At 26.5% G+C, this 21768-nt stretch overlaps 3 protein-coding genes across 7 annotated transcripts in view; 2 read left to right on the top strand and 1 right to left on the bottom strand.

Moving 5' to 3' along the window:
• LOC128956368 (LIM homeobox transcription factor 1-beta-like) overlaps nucleotides 1-7770 on the top strand; it is a 15193-nt gene extending 7423 nt beyond the window's left edge. The window contains exons 2-6 of one of the 5 annotated variants that reach the window (XM_054302100.1): nucleotides 6105-6525; nucleotides 6777-6854; nucleotides 6931-7072; nucleotides 7133-7231; nucleotides 7361-7770. In XM_054302100.1, the coding sequence (XP_054158075.1) occupies nucleotides 6105-6525; nucleotides 6777-6854; nucleotides 6931-7072; nucleotides 7133-7231; nucleotides 7361-7749 (1129 nt within the window). In that variant the 3' untranslated portion in view covers nucleotides 7750-7770. Of the gene's footprint in view, nucleotides 1-5925; nucleotides 6005-6104; nucleotides 6526-6776; nucleotides 6855-6930; nucleotides 7232-7360 lie in introns of those variants that run through there. The other 4 variants (XM_054302102.1, XM_054302101.1, XM_054302099.1 and 1 more) reach the window with 4 other exon arrangements.
• A 10537-nt stretch (nucleotides 7771-18307) lies between these two features.
• On the bottom strand, nucleotides 18308-19137 carry LOC128955264 (D-aminoacyl-tRNA deacylase-like). Its single transcript, XM_054300915.1, has 4 exons — nucleotides 19044-19137; nucleotides 18868-18958; nucleotides 18555-18796; nucleotides 18308-18464 (listed from the first exon to the last, which is right to left on the bottom strand). Exons 1-4 carry the CDS (start codon nucleotides 19084-19086, stop codon nucleotides 18340-18342), a joined length of 501 nt encoding a protein of 166 aa, XP_054156890.1. The 5' UTR covers nucleotides 19087-19137; the 3' UTR covers nucleotides 18308-18339.
• Nucleotides 19138-19422: 285 nt separating this feature from the next.
• On the top strand, nucleotides 19423-19946 carry LOC128955440 (putative peptidyl-tRNA hydrolase PTRHD1). Its single transcript, XM_054301110.1, has 2 exons — nucleotides 19423-19527; nucleotides 19630-19946. The coding sequence occupies exons 1-2, from the start codon at nucleotides 19458-19460 to the stop codon at nucleotides 19944-19946; spliced, it is 387 nt and encodes a 128-aa protein (XP_054157085.1). The 5' UTR covers nucleotides 19423-19457.
• Nucleotides 19947-21768: the final 1822 nt, after the last annotated feature.

The following is a 21768-nucleotide window of genomic DNA, read 5'->3' as shown; positions in this document are numbered from 1 at the left end:
GAGCGATTACTGGGATTTTTTCGGAGCATCGCTTAAATACAATATCGCATATTATAGACAATATATATATATATATATATATACGGTATTTGAGATACAGATAAAAAAAATATAGTAGACTTTGTCTTTAAAGTAATGCCGGTGTCAACGACTATGAACTACTACTTGTAAGCACATATACCATACACTCTTTGCACTCCTATATGTGTAAGTACAGTATGTATGGTATGGTATGTGAGCCCACTGTCTTATGGCACGTGTCATCACTACTAACTACTACTACTACTACTACTACTACTACTACTATTGGAGTACAGCATATAAGCGCTATAGTCAATACATCCTATACTAAATACTACTGAATAGATAGGCAGACAGCCAGACAGTCCCATCACACTCACACACAAACAATAAGCAAGTGTTTTATAAATTGAAAAATTTATTTTTTTGGCCCAAAATAATGTTTTATTTAAAAGCAAAGAGTGGTTGCATTTTGTGTGTGTGTGTATAGAAAAACTAGAATTTAAAATCACTTTTCTATATATATATATTAGTGGCTGTCGTCTCTCTCTCTCTCTCTCTGAATAAATAATATACAATTTTTGCATTACTACTACTACTACTACTACTACTACTACTACTACTACTACTACTACTACTATCTCAAACACAAATAACAATCAAATAAACTCTTCAAATATTAAATTCAAAATCCAGAGAAAAAAACCCTAAATTAAATAGCTTTAGCATTGCTTTTGGATGAAAAATTGTAGTTAAAATTCACACTCACTCACACACACACACACACACACACTCACATATACACACATACATACACCACATTTACAGTATGTAATACTACTGGTAATACTTGATGTGTCAATATTTGCCACTGTTGTCTCCACTTTTAAAATGTTATATATTTTACTTTTCAGTAAATTTAATCCATTATAAAGTAATGAAATATATATATACTGTATATTTTAGAGTATACAGTATACCCGTATATCAAAATTTTTTTTAAAAATGTTAAACTAAATGATAGTAATTGATTGATTGAATTTTAAAATAGTTATTGAAAAATAATTTATTTAAAAAAAAATACTGTACGATATGTAAATTTATTATAGACCAAAGGGTTTTTTGATTTTTCAATAAATTGCTAAATAGTTGAAAAATTTTACAAACATTTGGTTTGTGTTTGATATATATATATATATTTGTAAATAAATTCATGTGTTTAATGAACACTATGTATGCTAAACTATGTGCATAACATTTGGCACTAACCAATTGTAACCGTTATATACTTTTATATATAACAAGCAAAAATGCAATATACAGTACACTACTGTATGCATGCATGCAATGTCAGTGTGTGTGTGTGTGTGTGTGTCTATGTGTGTAAAATATATAGTTGAATAGTTGAAGCAATTGATGCCATACCAGTGCATCATTCATATGCCTCGTTAATTGAAATTGATGATAACCTGACTGAGACTCTCTTTTTGTGGAAAATGGGATCAAAGTCTAAGTCTACACACACACACACATACAGAGAGAGAGAGAGAGAGAGAGAGAGAGAGAGAGAGAGAGAGAGAGAGAGAGAGAGAGAKACACACACCACAGCAAACTACTATAGCTATAAAACTTTTAGTTGTTGTACGTGTCTCTCTCTCTCTCTCTCTCACTCACTCACTCACTCACTCTGATAGTGTGTTAGGTGGTGTGTCGTATATTTTGTATGCTTTTCTAGCATATATTGGATTTTTCTCTTTGCTCTCTAACAGACACACACATACACACACACAATATATATATATATGTGACCGCCTGTAGTGCCAATGCTCTGTACTGTTTAGTAGTAGTCAGTGCTTATGTATGTCATCCATAGAAACAGTCGATCACAAGAATTTCAACAATTTTTCTTTTCTTTTTGCTTTTTCCATCCCTTTTGTGATCCGTCTCTCTCTCTCTCTCTCTCTCTCTCTCTCTCTCTATATCTATATATATATATATATATTGAGCTTTGCTTTGTATTTCACAAAACACAGCATCAGATGCTCTCTCTCTCTCTCTCTCTCTCTCTCTCTCTCTCTCTCTCTCTCGACTCTAATAGCAATATATGTGAGCACAAGTAGTAGTAGTAGTAAGAGTAGTCAAGTAAAGCCATATATATGAAAAAGCACTACTCTTTAAGCTATAAGAGTGTATATATATATATAAAGAGAGAGAGAGAGAGAGAGAGAGAGAGAGTATTGGCTCTGTATTTAGAGATCAAAAATCATTGCAACACACAGTCATATAATCATCAGAGACGACAACCATAAGCTATCATCCAAATACATATTATACAAATAATATATAGATATACAGTGTCGGCCAGTTAGCCGACAATTGCGTAATAAAAACGAAACAATTAATAAATTTAATGTTTATTTAATATTACGTAAAAACGATTGAATTATAATAACTGAAAAATACGATATAATAACGTTATCTTATATACGATATATTAGTGTCGATTAATGTGCATAACTGTCGACATCTGGTCGACAATTCCCCGACCGCGAAGGCCAGAGTCTATACGGTGCGGACGTATCGGGTGAATGTTTGCCAATTTGTACGGCCAAATGGACGGTCTATGAACACTTGAAACGTTAACATCCGCTGATGGATTGATGGGCGTCGTTGAGAATCGGTTCATAATGCGATGGCTTCGATGTTGTTGTTGTGATTGATGGCGATTAGTGACCAAACGATTTGACGGCGTGAACGACATGTCGTTACGTCGATTATCGGTAGTCACAAACGATTTGATATCCGATAAATATCGCGAATTTGATAGCATCTCGTGATTTATCGATAACTTTCGGCGATCTTGTAGTGTCTTAGGCGTTGTTTCGACGAATACTGTATTGTCTATGTCTTTATCGGTGGTGTCGGCGATTTCTTGTCCAAATGTGACGGTGTCTGTCGCCATAACAATGTTAGGGACAGTCATTGTCTCAATAGGACGACATGTTTCGGTAGTAGATTCGGGTTTAGGTGTCGACCGAATCGGTTGTTTGCATTCGTTTGCATCGTTAATCGTATTGATATGAGAATCAATATGTGTATCGATATGAGAATCGATATGTGGTACTACTTGAACTCAAATCGTGTAGTCTTCGGGTGATGAGCTCTCAGATGAGCTTTCGGTATAACTGTCGTCTTGATTACGACCAGAGTTATGTCGCGAATGTTTGCGCTTTATTTTTGCGGACTCGATATTGATGGCGACCTCATACCAGTCCTGAGGTGTCTTCAAGCGAGACGCGCCTAATATATGTCGATAACTATCGGGCATACCGTCGGTAAGCAAAGCGACGGCGTTGATGTCGTTGAGACCGGCCTGTTGTGTCAGTCGTCTCATATCGTTGTAGTAGTCGATGACGGACTCATTTTGGTTGAGTTGTCGATGAATTGCTTCGACTAAAGGGTTCGTTGATTTGCGACTGAATCGGGAAATCATGAGATCTCGGCACCGATTCCAGGTCATGGTGTGCCAGTTCGGCTCGATTTCCTCGGCCATCCATGAGAGCGCTTCTCCGGACAGGTGGCGGGCGAGTACTTTAAGTTTTTCTTTGTTATCGCTTACATCGACAGTGAGCAGCGAAAACATGCGTAACCATTCTTCGATGGTGATGTTCGGGTCGGGACCGCTATACTTATCGCATACCAGACCAATGATTGGTTGATATATATACGGTATAGCGGGTGTGTCATCGAAATCGTTTCGTATCAATGCCGAGTGAGATGTGTGTCGAGTGTTAGCGCTTAAGCTCTGTTTGATCGGTGGTTGCGGTGATCGTATCGGACGGTTCGATGTGGACGGCCGAGAGACCAGTGAGATGGTCTCGATATCGGTGTCGCTGACTCCAGATACAGGATACTTACCGCTTTTCGAGTGATCGTTAGCTCCTATGCGACGACTAACACGTGGTTTCGGTGTGCCTACCGGTCGGGTACGGCTGCGGGTACTGTACGTGTACGGCATGACGGTTGATACGATATTATCGATGACTGTCGTGACGTTGAGTTATTTTACCGACTGCGCCAGAATGTCGGCCAGTTAGCCGACAATTGCGTAATAAAAACGAAACAATTAATAAATTTAATGTTTATTTAATATTACGTAAAAACGATTGAATTATAATAACTGAAAAATACGATATAATAACGTTATCTTATATACGATATATTAGTGTCGATTAATGTGCATAACTGTCGACATCTGGTCGACAACAGTATAGGAAACATCACATTTTGCTTAACATACATAACATGTGCACAGTATTCACATTTCTACATATATATTATATAACTTGTATATTGCAATCTATGACTATTTAATCCAAAAACAACAATAAAATAGTTTACAATATTTCTCAAATGCATAAACACTACTCTATAACTATATATTTTATGCCATCACTTTCATAGGCATAATAATATCTATGAAAATATAATATTTTTTATTATTATTATCTATTACTTATATCTATATTTATTCAATAAATCAATAAAGGGATTCAATAATACTGTAGAATTTAAAAAAAATAATTTTTGCATTATTTTCTAATTAATTATAAAATTTATTGTGAATTAAAGTGATTGTGGTTTTCTCTGGGAGAGAGAGAGAGAGAAAAAGAGAAAGAGAGGAACAAACACATATATAGTCATATTATGTATCAATATATATATATATATATACTGGTATATAACATTGAATATTTTATTATATTATAAAACAGTATTTTTTACAAAATTATTAAAATTAAAACTTAAATAATATAATGACTAGATAATGGTAGCTAATAGTCCATGGTTAATTTATAGAATTTTTTTTTTGAATTAATAACAATTAGTAGTTATACATATGAATAAATTTTAATTAAATAAATATATATATATTAAAATTTAAAAAAAAAATTATAATGCTAATTTATAATGCCTTACATTTGTGATTATATTGATATTAATATAATAAAATTATAATTAAAAATACAATCTATTATTTTAGTGTATATTTTAATTTTGTAAAAAAATATTATTTCAAGTTTAATAGATATTTAAACCTTTGAACCATTTTTCTTAACTATATATATATATATTAATATCATATAATTAAATGAAATTATGCATAATATACTGTATATATTTACTACACACACAAAAAAACCATATTGTATTTATAAAAAAAAATCAAATAAGTTATAGATATTATACTAGATATCATATAATAGTGTATAATACTGTAAATGTAAAATTAATTAATTCATATATAAATTTAAAATAAAATTAATTTTATTTACAAATGCTATTTTCAACGATATATATGTAAACGATATAAAATTACCGAAACTATTACACAATATATTACACGTCCATATGGTTTATATTATACTAGAAAAATAAAATCAAAAAAATTTTAGTTTAAACGTATTTGATTACTACCTGAATGTTAAAATTATTAAATTAAATTATTAAAAACTTTTTTTTTAAATAGTATAATATATAACTTATATATATATATATTCATTAAGCATTTACTTTTATAGTTTATAATTAATAGTGTGGTTTACGAGTAAATTATAAAATTATTATTATATTAATAAAAAATATATTATATTTTTTTTATTAATATAATAATAATTGGAAAATAATTCAACTACAAAATTTAATAAACCTCAAATAATTTAATAACAACAAATAAAGCAATTAATTATAATTATAATAATTAAATTAAATATATATATATATATATATATATATATATATATATAATATATATAGAGTTGATTAACCGGCAAATTTGTTTTTTATATGTTTATATTATAATATATATATATTTTCATAAATATATAATAATTCACAAATCAATTGATAAAATAATGAGCGAAACTGTGGTCGAGTTATTGACAAAAACTAACAACAATTTTATATCACTGCCCACTCAGTTGTAGTTTATTTTTATCTTTTATTAAATTAAATATCATATATATATTAGTTATTATAATATTAATTATTATTTTTTTTGTAAACATATATACTATATATAGATTATATGCGGCCAAATGTACCGGTTGTCTGGAGCCGATAGCACCCACCGAACTGGTAATGCGAGCCCTCGATCATGTCTATCATATCAACTGTTTTCTGTGCGTCGGCTGCGGCCGACAGTTGCAAAAGGGCGACCAGTTTGTCATACGTGCCGGTCGGCTGTTTTGTAGGCCCGACTTCGAAAAAGAGATGGCACTCATTCATATGGCAAACAGCGGCGGCCGACAAGAGGCCAGTCCGATACCTGGCGGCGGCACACCGAACGGCGGCCAACAGCAGTCGTTGCCATCGATGAACGGTACACCACCGCACCGGCAGGACGGCCGACGGGGACCGAAAAGGCCGCGTACTATACTGACAACTGCCCAGAGACGGGCGTTTAAGGCATCGTTTGAAATCAGCCAAAAGCCCTGCCGAAAGGTATGTCCACTACTCTACTACTACTACTACTACTACTACTAATAATAATAATAATAATAATAAATTGAAAATTCATTTATTAAATTACATATTATTAGTATTATAATTAACTAATTGTTTTTAATACAAACTAATTATGTGTCAAATATATATATATATATAGGTAATAAAAAAAATAAAATTAATTTATTCATATTTTTTATTGTTGTATCCAAACATTTATTATAACATTATTATTATTATTATTATAGGTAAGGGAAACGTTAGCTAAGGAAACGGGTCTAAGTGTTCGGATAGTTCAGGTGTGGTTTCAAAACCAAAGAGCAAAAGTAAGTTATTAGCTAAATATATAAATATATATATATATATATATAAATACTAATAATAATTAAATGTTTTAATTAGTTAAAAAAGATACAGAGAAAACAGCAACAAATTCAGGCCACACAGGGAGGAGGAGGAGGAGGCGTAGGAGTAATAGGTGGTGGCAGTGAGTCGGGCGGTGGCCTACACAGCCAGTCGTCGATTAGTGGCGATAAATCCAAAGGTGATAATACAAGCTATTCATTAGATATGTTAGACAATGATACCAGCAATTTGACTGCAGATGATGACGACGACGACGATGACGACGATTGTTCATCAGTTGGCGATTCGCCACAGTTTTCACTGCCGCCGTTGCACTACATGAGCCACAGTCCTGATGGTTGGTCGTCCCGTTTATTATACTCTTCTCCTTCTTCTTCACCAGTTCTTCCTCACTCCCTGTCCTCCTCCTCCACCACTACTACTAATAATATACAATACATATATCCTACTCCTCTAAAACAAACAGATATCGTTTGTCGTACAGAATCCTATTATTCGCCGCAAGACGATGGCTACACAAAAAGCGAACTGGCCATGGATTCAGAGACCAGTTTGGGTGGTCTCGAGGATGTACTGATCAACCAGAGTGGTGGTGGTGTTGGCGGCGGCAATACAGTCATCAGCATCGGTGGTGGTGTCGGTGGCCTATCTATAATAGGAGACAACAACAACAACAACAACAATCCTGTAGTATCATCGACAGCGGCAGCCATACATCATACAGATATCAGTGGCCATACGGCGTCGACATTGTTTGGCGGACCGACATCGATGACACCAATTGATAAACTATATTCAATGCAATCGTCTTATTTTAATTCAGGAGAGTGTGAATGTTTAGGTGCACCCAATTAAACACATTATATAATATATATATATATATATATATATACAGTATAATGAAAATACAGTGTATACACACAGATACACACACACACACACACACACACACACACACACACACACATAGATACATACATACATAAACACACACACATACAGATACTATCTATCGCGACATTTACAGTAAGTTTTTTATTTTTTGTTTTATTTTGTTGGTTTGGAAATTGAAATGTCAGTCTCTCTCTCTCTCTCTCTCTCTCTCTCACTAAACAACAAACATATATATATATATTAAATATATATAAACATAACTAATCTTTAATTAAAAAACAAAACAAATTTCTTTGTTTCTTCAAATAACTGGTTTAGTCTTATTATTATTATTACTACTATTATTATTATTATAATATTGACAATAAATAAATTACTATATATTTGTAAATTTTAAAAATAATAATAATAATAAAAGAAATTAAATGTAAATTTTTATCTAAATGACAAGTTTTCAAATTTATATACAGGTATATCACTATTAGTATTATTATTATTATTAACATTATTATCAAAAATTTAAAATTTAATTGTTTTTTATTTGTTTTCTATTTGTTTTGTATATTAAACTGATAATAATTTATGTAATGTAACTAAAAAATAGATTTCTAACATGAAATTTAAGAGCCATTAAATTTTTTTTTTTTTGAAATATTTAATATATATTCATGATGTATATTGATATTTAGGTATTAATACAGTATATATATGGTATATTAATATTATACATATATAATATTTAACATATATATACTACTATACACTGTATAATAAAGTTTGTACAGTGATTGTGTGAAAATAAAATAAATGAATTTGAAAAAAAAATTTAAAATAAAAATTAAGTTTTTATTTAATCAAAGTTTTTATAGTAAACAAGTGAACAAAAAAAAAGTTTAATTCTATTGTATTTTATTTATTAAAATAAAATCTTATTTGTTGTTTGATAACAACAAAAACAACATTATATTTTCTCAAACATTTAAATAACAATAATAACAGAAATAAAATAAAAAATTTTCTGTGTGTTTGTAATTTAATTTTATCGTTTTTTAGTTTGTTTGGTTGATTTGTTGTTTTTTGATATATATTATAATTAAATAAAATATAGTATTGAATATATAATATGTTATTTTTTGTTTGAATCCAATATATTTGATACCAAACATTCAATAAACATATTTTTTTATTGATTAGACGTTAGAGTTTGTCAACCGTTTTTATGTCATATATATATATATATATATATATACAGTACTGATATATATGCTATGTATGAGAAAAAAAGGATAAGCAAATTGATGACAACACATGTGTGTGTGTATACTAACTACACTATATGTATATGTAATAAGTTTAAGATTTGCATATTATTATTTATTATTATAAGTAGTATTGACTTTTCATTTATGCCTTTAAAACAAAAATTTTGCCAAAAAAATATATATATAAACTATAAGATAAACGATGAGATGATATGATATGATATTAGACACATAGTGTGTAATCAAGTAATATGTATGACATATCTATGCGCTACTAGTCTATGGGTTCAATCAATCAATTTTAATGTCAAAAAATATATTATATATATATATATATATATATAAAGTGTTAAATTGTTAAAATAACGCATCTGTGTTTTTAAACAAAAAATATGATATAACTAAAAACAAATTGCTTATAAAATAAAATTTTTTTGACGATATTTGACGATAAAAATTCATTATCATTGTCATCAGCAACTGTGTAATGATGGGTAAGAGATGATAATGATTATTATTATTGTATAATAATTATATTATGTATATATATATATTGTATATAATTTCTAGTAAATTTAAAAGCAAAAAATTTTTTTTAACTAAAAATTGCTAATATAATTTTATACTACTAATAATAGTAATTAGTTTTGTGCTTATTTAAAATATATACAGTATATATAATTTAATAATTTATATATGTTTAAAAGTTAATTAAATGTTTCATTTTATATGTAATATTGTACTGTATTATATACTGTAGTATTATATATATTGTAGATTATAATAACTTAGTATTGTATAAAATTTATATTATATATTCAATATATCAAAAACCTTTTCAAGCCTTAGTAGAAATGTGTGTAAAATCTATGATAAAGTCAATTGTCATCATAAACAGTGATTAAAACAACTCCAGTTTATATGTGTGTCTATGTTTGCTATTTAGTAGGTGTGTGCGTGTGTATGTATATACAGTTTATACTGTATATATGTATGTATTTGTGTGTGTGTGTGTGTGTGTGTGTGTGTGTGTGTGTGTGTGTCTATGTATATATTAACCCAGAAAAAGACAATATAAACACCACATTTATGAGCAGCTAAATGATTAAAACTTTTATCCCTATGAAACACACACCTGTCCTTCTAATACCACTAAAAATAGTTAGTTTACTATACAATTTTGGCGGCGATTTTATGACTTAAAATTTATGATATTTACATATAAACACATACACACACACTTGCAATCATCTATTGTTGGATTTAATGTAAGTTATATTTTTGTTGTTGTTGTTGTTGTGTTAATACTGATAATCACATCAATATCACATGCATAACAATCAATATATATATATATATTGTGGCCAATGAATGGTAAAATAATGTCATAAATATGATATTTATATGTATAATATAATAAGTACTTAAAAAATAATAAAAATCAATTAGTTTTAATTGTCTCTCAATTATAAATTCATTATTATTATGTTAATATTGTATACACTCTGTTTGTTTTTTTTTAATTTTTTAATTAAAATATAAATGTATATTTTTACTGTAATTACTAATGTTAAATTTTTTTAAAAGTTTGTTTTATATTATTAATAATAGTTTGAATGCTAGAACTTTAATAGTTTAATATATAAATAAGGTTTTAATTGTTTTAAACTTATATACTGTATATAACATATCAAAATCTATTTATATTATAAGTTATATTATATATTATAATTAGCAAAATAATAATAATATTTTCAACTATATTACATTTATTTAAATACTACAAATTCAATATCTAATTGATAATCATTTTCAATTTTTTTAGTACAGTAAAAACACAATACTTTACTAAACAGTAAAACAATACAAATATACATATATATATATATATATAAATGTGAAATAGATATATGTTTTCAAACATAACAACAACAAAATAGGATACAATATTTCAATGCAAATTTTTGTATCAAATTTATATATAAATATATATATTGATATATATATATCAACAACAAAAATGAAAAAAATAAATGCATATAAAGTTTTTTTTATGTGTCGAGTGATAGATAAACACAGAGATATTATATATGACACGGAAAGAGAGCAACAAAGAGAGAGAGAGAGAGAGAGAGAGACGACAGAAGTTAACTGTGCTCTTAAAAAATGCTAAAATACAAGGAAAGGGAGGTTAAGGATAGTATACGGTATGGTATGGTATGGTATGGCATATACACAGATATAGATATATATATATATATATAAAATGATATGTGTTTTCTACATGTGTTGCATTAGTTTGCATTGTGTATGTAATATAAATATATATATATATATAGCTTTATACTCGACTATGTAATCTAGACGTGCTCTACATCTCTCTCTCTCTCTCTCTCTCTCTCTCTCTCTCACACACACACACACAGTCTATCTGTTAATCTGTCTGTCATACTGTCGTACCAAACATCGTGAACACACATACTATATATATATATACACACACACAGCTTCTACAGCTGCTATTGGTTGGAGGACAGGTAGTATAAATTCAGTGATATATCGTATATACTGTATAATAATATATAGACATTGTTTTGTCAAGAGCCTAACTGTAAATATGTTATGGTGTGTGCAATCGGGTGGTGGTGGAGATGGGGGGAAGGCAACAGCTTTAGAGACTGTTTTAGAGACAAACATAGAGAGAGAGAGAGAGAGAGAGAGAGAGAGAGAGAGAGAGAGAGAGAGAGAGAGATAAATGAAGTGAAACATTTTGAGCATAACTATCGGTGCGATACTGAGTTTACACTGTATGGCCAGTGTTTTTGTGTCAAAAATTTTTTTCATAATTTTGTTGAGGGTGTCCCCAACCTAACTGACCTTCCAATCTATCTATATATATATATCTATCACTCATATATTTTTAATTGTTATGATTGTACCATTACAATTGATCCATCACAATTTAAATGACATTATTTCAACTAAATATAATAATCTCTATTAAGTGAGAGATTCTAACTTTCAAACTCATGTAATACTGAATCTAATACTGAATATTAATAATATTGATAATTATTTTCTTTTAAATTACAGTAATTTTAACTTTTTATTATTTATTTATTTTTTACACAATATAATTATGCTTTATATAAATTTTTTTATTATACTTAATTTATACTCTACCAGGTAATTATAATGTGATGCTAATAATAAATAAATAATACATTTAGTATGTAAAAAAATTGATAATAAATAAGATAATTATATATTCAGTATATATATATATATATATATATACAAAAAACTTATTATTATTAAGTATTGACTTTAAAAAAAAAGTTATTTTAATTGAATTAATTTCAAATTTATTGAAATAGATATATATATAATTGAATTAATAAATACTTGTAGTGTATATAAAACAAAGCAAAAAAAATATATATATATAAATAATTTCAATATTATTATTATTGATTAAAGCAATTAATTAATAACAATATTATGTCTAAAAACAAAACTAACTGTCCATATCAGTGATCATAATAACAATATATAAGGTATAATACCAAACACATCACACACACACACACACACACACACACACACACACACAAATACCCTGGTTATACCCCCAACCAAACTAAAATAGTTAACGATAAATATTTTTCAAAAAATACATTATAGTCTCTTATAGTTGACTTAATTGATGGCATTTTATATATTTATATCGTGATATACAGTTAAAGGTCTTCCCTTAATATTTTTCCCATCAGAAAAGTGCTGGTAGTAGTAGTAGTAGTTATATAATGCATAAAATACTACTACTACTAGTAGTATACACACATTACCCTTACACTTGCATTGCATACTATGATAGTATATACGGTATATATATATGTACAGTATGTGTGTATTATATATAGATATAGATATAATGATATCAAAAGAGATGATTATGTGTTTTGATGGAAAATCATTGGAGGCGACAGCAGGCCATCAATGGATGAGAGAGAGAGAGAGAGAGAGAGAGAAAGAGAGAGAGAAAGAGAGTCAACTGTTCTCTCATCGACTACTTCTTCATCATTCTCTCTCTCTCTCTCTCTCTYTCTCTCTCTCTCTCTTTATTGTTATGTTTTGTGTCAGTCAATCGTTTAGTCACTCTCAGTCACTCACCCGCTCACCCACTCACTCACTCAGTCAGTCATTCACTCATAAAACAGCACTCCTTTTCCTTCTATCATTAAATATGTTTTGTTTTATTATTATTATTATTATTATATATTTTTGTTGTTTTGTTTTTCTCCTCTACTCCTCACTCAACCTCTCGGCGCAACATATTTCACGAATGGCTAATAGATTACCCGCTCATCAAAAACTATATATATATATATACTAACTATAACTATATATACTGTATATATATATATATATATATATATATATATACTGTTATAATCCATAGGATAAGTTGTCGCGACTTTTTGTTGTTGTTTTTTTGTTTTCTAGTAGTTTTCAGACACGACATCACAAAAAAAATTAAAATAGATATCATATACAGTATATGATAAGCATGTCTTAGTCAACAAATATATTGATATTAAAACTAAACTATCGGTGCTCTCGACCTTTCATACAGACTTATGCTATCAATATATATAAATAACATAGAGTTGAAAATCGGTGCAAATTTTAGCCAACAAAAAAATCCAAACCAAAAATATATTTATTATATATTATGTTTAAAAAAAAATTAAATCCACAAAACCGTAACCAATAAAATGTTTTTGTTATATAACTTTAAACTTTATAATAATAATAATTTGCTAATAAAACTAAACTATACGACTCTCTCTCTCTTTCTCTCTTTCGGATCTGATTTATAACAAAAACTTATTACCCGAAAACCAAACCAACAAAACACATTGAATAATCATCTCTATCTATCTATTTATTTTCTAACTGTTCCCTCATTTATATAACGGGGTAGTTATAAGTATAGTATGGTATGGTATGTATGAGATATATATTAAGCGAGAAAAGCTAATAAATGGTCTGATATTTAGTATTTATTATTTACATTGAACTCAATGGTCGTGTCGTTCACTTTCACATCACAAACAAAACCCATTTGCTTTAGCTTTCTCTCTCTCTCTCTCTCTCTCTCTCTCTCTCTCTCTCTCTCTCTCTCTCTCTCTCTCTCTCTCTCTCTCTCTTTGTTTACTCATTGTCTTCAACATCAACAACACCTCATCTCATCTCTCAGACACTCTTCATATAAGAGAAAAACTTTTATTTATATATATATTTTGTTGTTTTTTTGATTCATATAATTACACTCTCATAAAGTCTAATATATTATACTGTATATAATATTATACTGTATTATACAATATACTGTATATTCATTATATGATATCATCAAATGGTTAACAATTTATTATTAGGAAAATTACTTTATTGTTATTGTTAGTCATCTATACTCTTACAATATATTTAAATAGTTACTGATATAATACTTATGATCTAATAGTACTAATTTTATTTTATTTTATTTTTTGTTTGCTTAAAACTAACTATTATTGTATTAGTAAAAAAAATGATTATATAAAAAACAAATATAATATTTTTGTTTTCATAAAAATGTAGTTAAATTGTAATGAAAATTATTAATAGTAAATATCTTTTATCTAATTTATACAGTTTATAAATTTATATATATTTTTATAATAATAGTAATGATAAATATGAATAATTATATATAAGTTATATACAGTATAATTATTTCTGATATAAAAATAATTATTTATATAAAACAGTAAATTTTAATTAGTGCTACTTATTAATTGATTTAAAATAATTATTTATAAAATAAAATAAAAAATATAACTATTAATAATAAATAATTAATGTATATTAAATAACTATATTACTATAAGTATAATTATAATAAAAATAATAATTATTATTATTAGGCAATTATCAAAAAATCAAACTTACATTTTATAGATATTAATATTCAAATATATAATAATTTAGCAGAAAAATCATACTATAGTTTATAAATTTTATAGCATAATAATTATAATAATTGAAAAAAATTAATTAATTAATTTTTACATAATTAAATTAGTAATATATATTAATATATATATATATATATAATTAAAAATACTTGATAAAATTATTATTGAGTTTTTATTTATTTTTTTAATTTTTTTATAGTAGTGACACCTTTAGTTATACTATATAAATATGTATAAAACAGTATTTTTTAGATATATTTTTCAAAAACACCATGATAATTTATATAATAAATTTATATACTATTATTACAAACTAAAAAAAATTATTTATTATTTATTTTTTGTTTGTTAAAAATTACTAATTGTTTTCAAATAAATTTAATGTAATAAAAGTTTACAGTAATTTTATTTGTTTTATTAAAATAACTATAAATATTACTATTACTATATCGATAGGTTTTTTTTAAAAAAATATTTATTTAATTTACAAATTTTTATATACAATTAAATAAATATAGTATTAATTTTGGCAATATTGTAATTTTTTAATCAATACTAATTTATAATTGTTTTAATACTAATATCAAACAAATTTATATTAGATCTAATTCGTTGTCCTCTTAAATAAATTGTTATATTTTTAAAATAAATGTATTATTAAAAAAAATCTTTAATTATATTCAAAAATGTATTATTATTGCTAAATAAATTAAATTACAAAATTGTAATCAATATATATATTTAACAATGATTTTTAAATAACTTTATAAAAGTTATAATATAACTTATAATAACTTATAGTATAATAATATCTTATTTATTTGTCAATATTTTATGGTATATTGATTAACATATGATATTGTTATATAAATTTATTTATAAAATAAATCTAATATTTAAATATATATATATAACTATCAATAATTTACAATATTTTTATTATTTATATAATAATTTTTTTCTTTTATTAACATAAATTAACATAAAATTGTATTTAACTAATAAATAAATATACTATTAGTAATAATTTGTTGTGAAAATATGTATTTTAATTATGAGATAGTATTGAAATTCTTATAATAATAACTAAAATTTAATACTAAATTACTTTTATCTAAATATATATAAATTTTTATTAGTATAAAATAGTAATAATAACAATAATAAAAATTATAAATTAGTTGACATTAACTTTTTTTTTGTAAAAAAAAACTTTAACCCATTGGTTTGGTTTTTATTAATATATACAAAAAATTGTTTTGGTTTAACATATCTATTAAAAAAACACATTTAATACATAAACACATACTTTATGGTTACAAATGTTATTAACAATTATGTGATGCAATCAATAATACAGTAATAAAATAATCATAACAAACAAAATAAATAATTTAAATTAAAAATTTGTGATTTAAAATTAATAATTAATTAAATAATTATTACTATATTTATTAACAAACATATAGAAATCAATCAATCATTACATCAAATGTGAAACAATAAACCATTGATTAATATAATAATATTAATAATAACAAACAAATAATTTTAAAAAAAAATGTGATTTAAAATTCATTAAATTAAATTTAATTAATTAAATAATTATTACTATTTATTAACAAATATAGAGATCAGTAGTGATTACATGTTATATCTAAAAAACCATTGGTTTGATTGAAACGGCAGTTAATGTGTTGCAAATCGGTAGCCGAAACAACATGTGATTTGTTTGACTTAAAAAATTTGTTTTTAAATAAAACATTTCATTTAAAAAAAACAAATAATTTTTTTTACCGATTATTATAGCCATCGTCGTCGGGTAATCATCGGTATAATAAAGTGGTCGACAATGACATACCATACCATCGATGGCTACCTCAGCCCAGCCTTCAGACAACACTTTTATGATTTAAATTAATTTTTTGCTACTTTTTGTTTGTTAAGGATTTAAGGAAATAAATATATAAAAAATAATTTTATGTTAATTTTAATATATTTTTAAAAAAAAATGTTTTTACAACAACACAATAATTGTATGTATTTTTTTAGAAACAAAACAAAAAAAGTTTTACCAATAATTTCAAGTTTAATAAAAAAATATTAAATTTTTCTCTCCTTTTCTCTCTCTCTCACTCTCTCTCTCTCTCTCTCTCTCTCTCTCTCTCTTTGTTTGTCTATTTTTATTTATCTATAATATATTACCGATCCATCGAAAACTAAATTTATTAACCGATTATTTGTTAATTTTTTTTATGTTAATTAATATATGATTTAAGATTTATTTATAGATAATTATATATATATTAGATGTTAGAAAAATTAATATAAGCATAAATACTCTTATTTGAAAGAGTATTGTATTATTTTATTATATATATATATATATATACTATAAATCATAACTATGTACTTATTTAAAATACATATATTTATATATATTGTACAAAAATAAATTTTATAAATAAATAAACAAATTTTAAATCAGTAAAAAAATTACAGTAATTATGACATTAATGAACAAAACAACAACAAAAATCTCAATTGCTATTAAAATACTGTATTTAAAAATCTGTATCTAATATCTATTTATCTGTAATACTGTCTGTATTACTCTCTTTTAATCTCTCTCTCTCTCTCTCGAAGAGAGAGAGAGAGATATACATATATTCAATAGACTTTTTGTAATCATAATAATTAATAAAATTATTAAAAATTATATAATTGTGTAAATTGTCTGTCAATTAATTTTTTACAGTTTTTAAAATTAATTAATGAGACATATTTTGAAATTACTGTTTAAAAAACTGTAACAAATTAATTGACAAACAATTTAGACAATTTTATAATTTTTAATAATTTAATTGAAATATTATGATTACAAATTAAGTACTATTGAAAATCTATAGCTCTCTCACTTTTAACGTATTATTAAAATATATTTATTATATTCAAATTATTTTAAAAAAAACATTTAATTAAAACATAATTTTAATTTTTTTTAAATAATTTTTTTTTGCAAAAAAATTATAATAATAACATTGTATTCAATAGTACCGGTAATTCACTATAACTTTAACATTAGTAAAAATAAGTTAACAAAACTATCATTATCTATATATAGACATTAACCGGGTAATTATATATATTTTAAAAAAACATTTAATCTACACTATAATAATGTTTGTATATAATGAGACACAGAAAAAATAAATTATTTAAATTAAATTAAAACATTTTATTTATTACTGTATTATTATTATTATTTAACTATTTGTTGGTTTATCTGTTTGTTGTGTACTTTTGTTTGTCGTCGTCGGCGACTCCAATGTGATGGTAACGGGTCCGTCATTGCAGATATTGACGGCCATCATAGCACCGAACTGTCCATCTAAACAACAAATACACCGAAAAAATCCAATTAATTACAATTTTATTACCGATAATCACTTTTTTTTATTTTCAAAAAAAACACCCAAACCTTTAACTCTATCCGATTTATATCCGGTCCGCAACTTATCCAAGAATTCATTGTAAAAATCTTCGGACAGTTTCGTGTCCATCGACTGATGAAAATCAGGTTTATTACCCTTTTTGAGGTTACCGTAGAGTGTAAACTGACTGACACTTAGTATTTCATAGTCTCTATCGACAACACTATCCGACCATCGTTTCCCTGTTTCCCGATTGTCAAACAATCGGGTATTCAATATCTTTCGGACACTGAGAGACCAATGATTCAAATATAGGGATCAGTTATATGATTACACAAACACAAAACAATTCAACAATACATGTAATCCATGTCCTCTCGGGTGTCATCTCTTGATATGCCGACCAAAACGCACAGACCTTTGCCTATCTGTGAGATCAGCTGATCGTTGACTGAAAAAAACATATAAAAGTAAATCAATTGATAGTTTCATCGGCTGTTGTGATGGTGGTTGTGGTCACCGAAATATATACTAACCAAATACCGATGCATTTTGGACCCGTTGGATGACAGCTCTCATAGCAATTATATGATAATTATCACACAACTAACCGTATCTCACTGTCAACAGCTAACTGTCCTTTCAATTAATTAAATAATTAATTTAATTGAATGATTGATTGATTAGTGTATTGTTTATAATGACTGTCAAAACAACACAAACAAACAAAACATATATTAAAACACGTGTTGTTTACTAAACAAAACATTTTGGCGGTTACTATAGAAACATGTATTGAATTCAATAATATTATTGTTTTAATTGTCTAATTGTTTGTCTATTAATAGCCAACACGTGTGTCGTATTTGAAAGATATTTAAATCATATAAAGATATCAAAGATATCAGTGATATATATATAAACAACTTGTTTAACAACAACAACAAAAAATGGCCAAAACTTTGGTCCAATATATTGTGGTCAGAGGTGATCTCAATTGGCCCGTCGGTGCTCTCATAGGTATACCTATAGGTCTCCCGCGCGGATGATATATCATATATGTTAGTCACAAACAGTGACAATCTTTAAGACAATTGTCTGATTAACTATACTTATCAATAGGTAACTCGTGTCACGCATCGGTGGCCGCCATAGTGTCCAACTTGTCGTCGTCGTCATCAACGGCGGCCAATACGGCCGCCGATGCCGACAACGATACTGTCGAGTATATCAAACAATTGGATTCAATGACCAAAGTTGTACTGAAAGCCGACAGTGAACTAGAGCTTCGGCAGTGTTGCCAAAAGTTGGACGAAAACAATGTTAAGTACTATCTATGGACAGAACAGCCGGAAAATATTGTCACGTGTTTGGCAACAATACCCAAACCGAGGGCCGTATTGAAGCCATTGCTTAGTCATCTAAAACTATTTAAATGATTAATGATTTTTTTTTTTAATTAATTATATTATAATGTTATATCATTGTATGGTTTTATTACCGTATAATATACTATACAATAATTAATAAATAACTTATATTTTGTTTACCGTAATATTATTTTGTTTAATATACCGGTAATTATTTTTTTTATAAAAATTTGTAATCTTTATAATTTATAATTTGGTTACATTAATAATTATAATTAAACATAAATCATATATTTTGTTACAAATAATTATCAATTATTATCTAACAATAGTTAGTTATCACTTAAGGAACAGTTGGATAGGATATGGGTTAACAAATTGATTGTATGACATAAGCAATAAGATTATAATGATTGCTATCAATACAATACATTTGTATGACTTTAATCACTATCAATAGCTATAAGACTACCAATAAAACTATTATTACTAATTTTGTTATCATTATAAACATATTTACCGTTATTTAAATACCTGTTGTCTTAATATCATCTAATGAATCCTTGTATACAATATACAAGTGTTGTATCCATAGAGCGGAAGATAGACATCCATGAGGTGTACCAACTGTTCCATAGCTAGGATCGACTTCTCAGTGATGGACAAACAACTGTCACATTTAATATACTGTAGTCGCGGAAGATTGCGGTAAATATTACTGAAAAAAAGAGTCACCGATTATCCACTGATTGTATACACAAAGTGTGTCAGAACTGATTGTCGACTAATTGTTGGCAAAAAAACAAGAAACAGTTTTTTTGCATCGAAACTGATTCTTAGCACGAAATCAGTGGTTTTTGAAAAAAAAATGTTTACCACTGATTGTATTGAAAGCACAACTAATGAAGTGGTCATCCCTGACATCGACAGCAGATGTCTTCGAAGAGTTACTCAATTATATCAATCACTGGAAAGTGTGATAAAGTGAATCAAATGGGAACTTATTTTGCTATACGTTTCGGACAGATATATGATTTGATTCACTGAAGACTATTTGTTTGAATTTGATTTTCTTGAAAATCAATGGTCAAAATGCACTAAAAATACTTAAACTATTTCAAGACTATAGAGCCGACGAGGATCTGATAAATTAGACAAACCAATGGATAGGCGATAACATAACTCTAGTCGTCAATCAAAGATATTATCAGACAGTATAGCATTGATTCGGTAAATAGGAAACAAATTATCGGCCAAATTGATAGATATTTGTCGAAAAACAAAACCGATTTAATGTATTATATGTACAGTTATACAGATTAGTATTTAATTATTAATCTCTGTGTGTGTTATAACATATTCAGTATATTATAGCTATCATTAGGTAAACATTATTTTAATAATAATATATTATCTCAATTCTCTAATAATATACTGTAATATATTCTCTACTTTTAAATGTTTTTTAATTTTTTTTTGTTTTAAAAAAACAAACAAATTTCATTACATTTTAAAATTATATATATATTAATATTTGTATGTTTAATACTAAGGCTTATAATTTAAAGTTATTGTATTTTATATGTATATAAAGATATATATTTATAAATTTTTAAATATATTTATATATATTGTATATTATATTCAAATCTATTGTTAATATAATATATGTTTTTTAAAGCTTTGGCTTACAATTAAATTGTGTTTATTATATGTGTATTATTTGTTGATGTAATTATTTATTACATAAAAAATGATATATAATATAAATATATAATAATAAATTATTTTATTTTAAAGTTTGTATGTGTATACAGAAAATTTAAAACTATTGTTTTTTTTTTTTGATGATAATATTAGTATTTAATTGTTTTAATATTATTAGTTTTTT

Source organism: Oppia nitens, unplaced genomic scaffold (assembly GCF_028296485.1).
Source record: "Oppia nitens isolate AA-2021 unplaced genomic scaffold, nextdenovo-longstitch-racon4-pilon3 scaffold2_pilon_pilon_pilon, whole genome shotgun sequence".
Taxonomy (NCBI): Eukaryota; Metazoa; Arthropoda; class Arachnida; order Sarcoptiformes; family Oppiidae; genus Oppia; species Oppia nitens.
The sequence above is the reverse complement of the archived record's forward strand: the minus strand, read 5'-3'. Positions and strand labels throughout refer to the sequence as shown.

Coding starts and splice junctions, on each gene's coding strand:
- LOC128955264 (XM_054300915.1), bottom strand. CDS start 19,086: ATGAGAGCTGTCATCCAACGGGTCCAAAATGCATCGGTATTTG. Junction 18,959..19,043: donor CCAAAATGCATCGGTATTTG/GTTAGTATATAT, acceptor TGTTTTTTTCAG/TCAACGATCAGCTGATCTCA. Junction 18,797..18,867: donor CGAGAGGACATGGATTACAT/GTATTGTTGAAT, acceptor TTGGTCTCTCAG/TGTCCGAAAGATATTGAATA.
- LOC128955440 (XM_054301110.1), top strand. CDS start 19,458: ATGGCCAAAACTTTGGTCCAATATATTGTGGTCAGAGGTGATCTCAAT. Junction 19,528..19,629: donor GCCCGTCGGTGCTCTCATAG/GTATACCTATAG, acceptor ACTTATCAATAG/GTAACTCGTGTCACGCATCG.